The sequence below is a fragment of the Galeopterus variegatus genome, unplaced genomic scaffold (genome assembly GCF_000696425.1).
Source record: "Galeopterus variegatus unplaced genomic scaffold, G_variegatus-3.0.2 Scaffold612, whole genome shotgun sequence".
NCBI classification, from domain to species: domain Eukaryota; kingdom Metazoa; phylum Chordata; class Mammalia; order Dermoptera; family Cynocephalidae; genus Galeopterus; species Galeopterus variegatus.
In genome coordinates, this window is record NW_007726723.1 from 255,112 (window position 1) to 261,247 (window position 6,136).

The 6,136-nt window shown below is 41.6% G+C and overlaps 1 protein-coding gene across 1 annotated transcript in view; it reads left to right on the forward strand.

Moving 5' to 3' along the window:
• Nucleotides 1–5,703: 5,703 nt before the first annotated feature.
• Nucleotides 5,704–6,136, forward strand: part of ZDHHC2 (zinc finger, DHHC-type containing 2) — a 72,080-nt gene continuing 71,647 nt past the window's right edge. The window contains exon 1 of the mRNA XM_008570550.1: nucleotides 5,704–5,966. Coding sequence (XP_008568772.1) covers nucleotides 5,704–5,966 — 263 coding nt within the window. The remainder of the gene's footprint in view (nucleotides 5,967–6,136) is intronic.

Here is a 6,136-nt window from a genome sequence, read left to right on the forward strand (position 1 = left end):
CCTTCTTTCTTTCCCCCCCCCCCCCCCCCAGGAGAGTGTGTCTTGAAACAGAGCCAATGTGGGTTTGCACAGACCACTGGGCAAAACACATTAATTCCACCTCCTCCCATAACTGCCATGCAGAAAGCCCAGCATGACTAATCTAGTTTACAGCTTGACAGGACGGTCCTGAATATAACCAGTTATACTTCAGATGCCCGCCGTGATTATCCGCTCAACCAACAGAACAGAAAGGCTCCCGACAGCCACTAGATGAAGACAGACCATTGCATGTTTCAAGGCTGTAGTTATCCAGTAGTAAGGCTTATACTAGGGTACTTCAAGAAGTTCGTGGAAGGATTGTATTATCTTTTTATTCACTTGTCTATGAACTTTTTGAAGTACCCTCGTATCTTCAAGCACTGTTGGTTTAAAATCTCGATCCAATATTTAGCTTTATGTATAGGAATTTGGGTATAGTATTCTGATAAGTTTCTCCCTACATATGCTTTGATAGTAACCATTTGCACAAAAGCATCAGGTTGAAGAATCTATAGTGTTTTCTCTATTGTGATCCAACTGGCTCCTGATTCCTTAGACTCCTCTTCAAAGGAAGAAAGCTTCTAATACCATAAACCTAAAATTGTCTTCAACTTCCCTACTACCTCTCTTTTTTGTTTCTATAAAACACTGCAGTATGATTACATAGGAAAATTTTTGTTTCTTACACTTACAAATATAAAGCCTGCCTTATGAATATTCAGATGAGATCAAATGTCTCATCAATTCTGTCCAATGAAACTTCCTGTCATGAGGGAAATGTTTGAGATCTGCACTGTCCAATACAGTACCACTAGCCACATGTGGCTACTGAGCATTTGAAATGTGGCTACTGAAACTAAGGAACTGAATTATTTATTTTATTTGATTTGGATTTGAATCACACCATGTGGCATGTGGCTATTGGGCAGTGCAGGTCCAGAGTGTGTGACTTGAAGGAGTCTTAAGTAGACTCCTCCATTTCCAAATTCCTGTATCCCTATTTCTCATGGTGCCTCAGACTCCATGAGCTGAAATGGACCTTTTGAAAAATAGGATGCAGGATAAAATTAAAATTATATGTCAGTCAGAGTTCGTAATTGCAAACACAAGTCAACTGTAATTGACTTACACACAAAAAAAATGTTTTTGCAGGTATATAGACACCCCACAGTATCAAAAGAAGCCTGAAGAATCAGGCTTGAACCGGAATAAAGGAAGCTGGTGCATGGCCAAGATCCTGCCACCAAGACCAATCTGCATACGATGCCATTGCTGGCCTTGATACCACTGGACATTTGCCACCACACTGCAGGGTTCTGTTGCCCTTGGTCACTCTCTGCTGGCCATTGAACTCTCAGCTGCACAATGGCCACTTCTAATAATCTTTGACTGAACTTGTGCTATTGTATTGTCCCTTAAAGGTCCATGCTGTAGCTGCCAGTACACGGGGAGGAAATATCTGTCCACATTTTGGGTACATAGACACTGCCCCTCCCCGTTTAGGGGTAAGGGAGGGGGTCAGTGTAGGCAAAAGTATTTAATTTAAAAATTCCAATTTTATCTCCAAAGAGATTAACCTTCGTTCAAACTGTAAAGAAATTGAAGAAGAATCAGAGTGATTTGCTATATAAAAAGATGTGCCCTTAAGTCTTAAATTTTCTAAATATAGTTGATATTTTAATTAATTAATCATTAGGCACTAAATTATAATATAAAAGCTGTATAATTATAAGTGTAATTGGTTATAATTATATATAATTGGTCATGAAGTTATAATTCATAATTTATAATTGCCTTGGTTAAGTTAACGGTGATGCTATCAAAATCTATGGGAAAAAAGGTCAGGAGAGCTGCTCTGCTTGGGGTGCCCCTGCCATCTAGTGGTAGAATCCATTAATACTATCATAGAAATCCTAGAGCACCAGAAAGGTGGTTTGCCAGAGACAGTTTGCCCCACTTTACAATTTTCCCAATGTTTTGACCCAATCAACTATACATTGAAACATCCTTAGGCCTTCGAAATGATCTCCCATTCTATTCAATTTCATTCAGATGAATTGCAAACATAAATCTCTGAGAGCCAAAGCATATCTAAGCATTACTTCATTCCCACATTCCCTAAAGCAAGATCGTGTGGTTTGAGCATGCTATTATTCTACCACAGAGAATATCTTGATCACCATTATAAACATTCAAATTTACACGGGAAGCACTGATGTCATGAATTGCTGGGATTTTTGTTTTTCTCAAAAATGTTATAAGTTAGTTTAAGAAAATAATGAAAGAGAGTCTTATCAGTATTTTTGCAGACTGCTCTAGAAGAGATAGGAGAGTCATGCGTAAGTAAGAATAGATCCAGACCTCAGCTTCGTTCCTTCCAATCTTTGTAAGATGTAAAAGGCAGTAGTTGTCAAGTATCATACCCTATTAGCAAAATCAACACGATCGATTTCTCATATATCTGAGAGTAATAAAATTGACCTTACACTTCAGAGATATATTCTCACAGCGATGTTTCCCTTTAAGAACACTTCCAGAAGGAAGGAGTCAATATCAAGCAAGAGACCTAATAAAGGAGATGGTTTGGCTGAAAAGGTGAGATGAGGTTGGTATAAGCAGCATTAATGGAGGTCCTTGCTCCTAGAGACAAGGTGAGTCTGTGGCTCCCGATGCTTTGTTGGCACGCTATTTTTCATTCATACTATGCAAGAGTGTAAGTGAAAATTTGAATCCAGATGTGGAAATAGGAGGATGATTTGGAGTATTAACCATAAAGGCAAGATAGATTAGAGGTCTGAGGACTGACGAATCTGGGGGACTGGACTGGAGGGAAGAAAGATTAAGTTTCCTTCATGGGAGCAGGATCTGATAATATGGATTTTTAAATTCTTAGAGGTGACTTTGATAAGCTGCTGAGTAGATGGAGCATCCAGGCAGAGGCTGGTAAGGATGGAGTTATGGGTCTTAGGGACTGGGTGCACCAGGTGAGGGAGACTTTTCTCACCTTCCCAGATGCCCCCCTCAGCCTCCTTCCTGCCTGGCTGTCCCCCTTCTCTCAGTGTTACCCTCTCTCTCCTTCACTGTGCCTGACTATCTTTTTCACAAATGGCCAGACCAGTTTTATCACAGTTACACATAAAACCCACAACTTCTTCTTTTTTAAGTTTTATTTATATTTATTTTTGTGGAGTATAGTGTGTTGTTTTAATACATGTATATATTGCACAATGATTCACTTAGGGTGGATAGCATAGTTCTGTACCCATTAGTCCACCACTTCCACTCCCCCACCCCCACCCCCACCTCATCTGGTAACCAGTATTGTACCCCCTACTTCTATGAGAACCACTTTTTTTTTTTGAGTCCACATATGAGTGATATCATGCGGTATTTGTTTTTCTGTGCCTGACTTACTTCACTTAACATGATGGTTTCCAGTTCCATCCATGTTGCTGCAAATGATAAAATAGCATTTCATTTTATAGCTGAATAGTATTCCATTGTGTCTATAATACCACAGTTTTCTAATCCGTTCACCCTATGATGGGCATTTAGGTTGATTTCATCTCTTAGCTATTGTGAATAGTGCTGCAATGAACCTGGGAGTGCAGGTTTCTTCTTGATATATTCATCATTTCCTTTAAGTATGGTGTTCCAGTAGTGGGATAGCTGGATTATAAGGTAGATCAATTTTTTAGTTCTCTGAGGAACCTCCATACTGTTATCCTCAGTGGCTGTACCAATTTACATTCTCACCAACAATGCAGGTGGGGTCCCTTTTCTCCACATTCTTGCCAGCATTTGTTATCTTCTGACTTGTTGACAACAGCCGTTCCAACTGGGGTAAGATGACATCTTATCCTGGTTTTAATTTGCATTTCCCTGATGATTAGTGACTTTAAGCATCTTTTTCATGTGCCTGTTGGCCATTTGTATGTCTTCATTTGAGAAATGTCTATTCAGGTCCTTTGCCCATTTTTTAATTGGAAAAGCCACAATTTCTTGTTAATTATTGAATATCTGAAATAAAATTGGTGTGTTAAATCTTCTGTATTTCTCTCTAAAGAGTAAGTCTCTAGTAAAGTTTCTTGTTAATTGTCTATAACTGTCAAAGTGTTTTCCTGTTGATGTACAGTCCTGAAGAAGGGGGAAAAAAATCAAAGGCTCTCTATTCCTAAAAATAAAACTTATCCTTCCACTCTCATCAAAACCTGGTATCTAGAAATTGGCTACTCACCGAAGAGCTTACATGTGTGCATGCATGCTTATGCCTGTCTAATTAGAGACTACGCAAAGATATATCCTATCATTGTGTAGCATTAGAGATGTTTCTTCCTGCCTAAACGTTTTTTTTTTTTTTTTTTTAAGATAAGAATGCTACCCTTGGAAGAATAGCAGTATCATTAACATGGCAAAAAAAAAAAAAAAAGTTGGAAATATTACACAAATATTTATTATAAATGTGAACAATTAAATAACATTTTAGAAGTAGCTTCCTTCAAATATGTTACACCTAAATATTCTTCCAAAAGGAAAAAGATGTGAAAATTGTGTACAATGCTATTCCATTTCCAACCTCAAGACTCTGTGAGACTGCTTGAAACCGAGCAGTACAGCACATTGTAGCTTCTAGTATCAAAAGAAGCACAATTTACACTTTTTCCACTTTTTTTTGGTGCAGGAAATTTGACCCCTTACTTTTCATTCCTGATTGGCTCATCTTTGTGAGGGTATTTCAGTCCTGGTAAAGACTTTCAATTCTCGTTTTTAATCTCTTCTGATAGGGAAAATAAGGTCGATATCCATGGGAAAAGTTGAGGATTCCAGAGTATCCAAAAAGAGTGTGAAGTGCTGCACCGAAATAAAGTGATTCACTGGGACAGAAATTTTCTCATTTCAATTATTTTAAATCCCATAGAAACAACATATTTTCTATGCATTTTTAATAGAAGTGAAAAGAGATTAGGTGTGTGTGTGTGTAATGTAGTAGCTATTTCAGGAGAGATCAGCTTGATGTTTAAATCAGTCACAGAAAGATAATCGCAAAGATGTATGAGCTTAATTTCTTGGAATTCGTGTAAATCAGTACTTTTTTTTTCTTCTACACATATGAAGTAATTTCATTCGATATGGTTGCTATGAGGTGTGTACACTCACATTCACTAACGTGCAGTAAAATTGTGCCCACCGTGCATTGTAATTGTGTGTATACTTCAGATACGCTGCATTGACAAGCGTTTCCCTGTGGAATCGAGGGCGTTCATCATCAGTACGGGGAGAAAAGGAAACGATCTCAGTAGCATTGGTATTTTCTCCGTTTAATCAGTCCTAAAACCAGAGATGTGGTCTAACTGCCTTCAGGATCCCTTGCAGCGTTTTCAGCAACCACTTTCAAATCAGATAGACCCCAAGTTTAGAATTGCCATCACCAAAAAAAAAAACCCTGGAGTGACGAATGGGCGGGAAAAGAGCAAAGGACGGAACCACCGGACCCCGGGGCGGGGGTGCGCGGGTCACTCTGACGACCACTGAATCATTTCACAGAAGACCGGAAATTCTCAGAGCCAATAACGTGTGTGCCTAACTCCAGCGGCCTCTGCGTATACAACCGACCACGCTTCTCCGTTCCTCCGCAGCGCCCTCCACGCCCGCAGAGGGGCTTGGCACCCCTGGCGGCGGTGCATGTCTGATGCCCCACATCCGACTGGTCAGGTCGGCTCGCTCTCGGCCGAGCCCAGTGTTCGCGGGTCAGGGACGGCGGCCCCGCGCCCAATGTTCGCAGGTCAGGGACGGCGGCCCCGAGCCCCGTGTTCGCGGGTCAGGGACGGCGGCCCCCGGTTAACCGGGACCCACAAGTTGAAGCCAGAATTTCCCCAGCAGAGCCCAGGGACGTTGGCCTCAGCCCCTCAAGACTTTCTAGGGGCGCGTTTTCCGGGGCGGGGCAGGTGAGGGGTCCCGTCCCCCGAAGGCCAGCTCCCCGGGTCTGCTCCGTCCCCCTCGCCGGCGTCTCCACGCCCCGTGCGGCCGCTCCAGCGACCCCTCTGCCCGGAGCGAGCGCCGCCGAGCAGCCCCCGCTTCCTCCGTTTCCCCCGGAATCCGGGGTCCGACGGGGAGG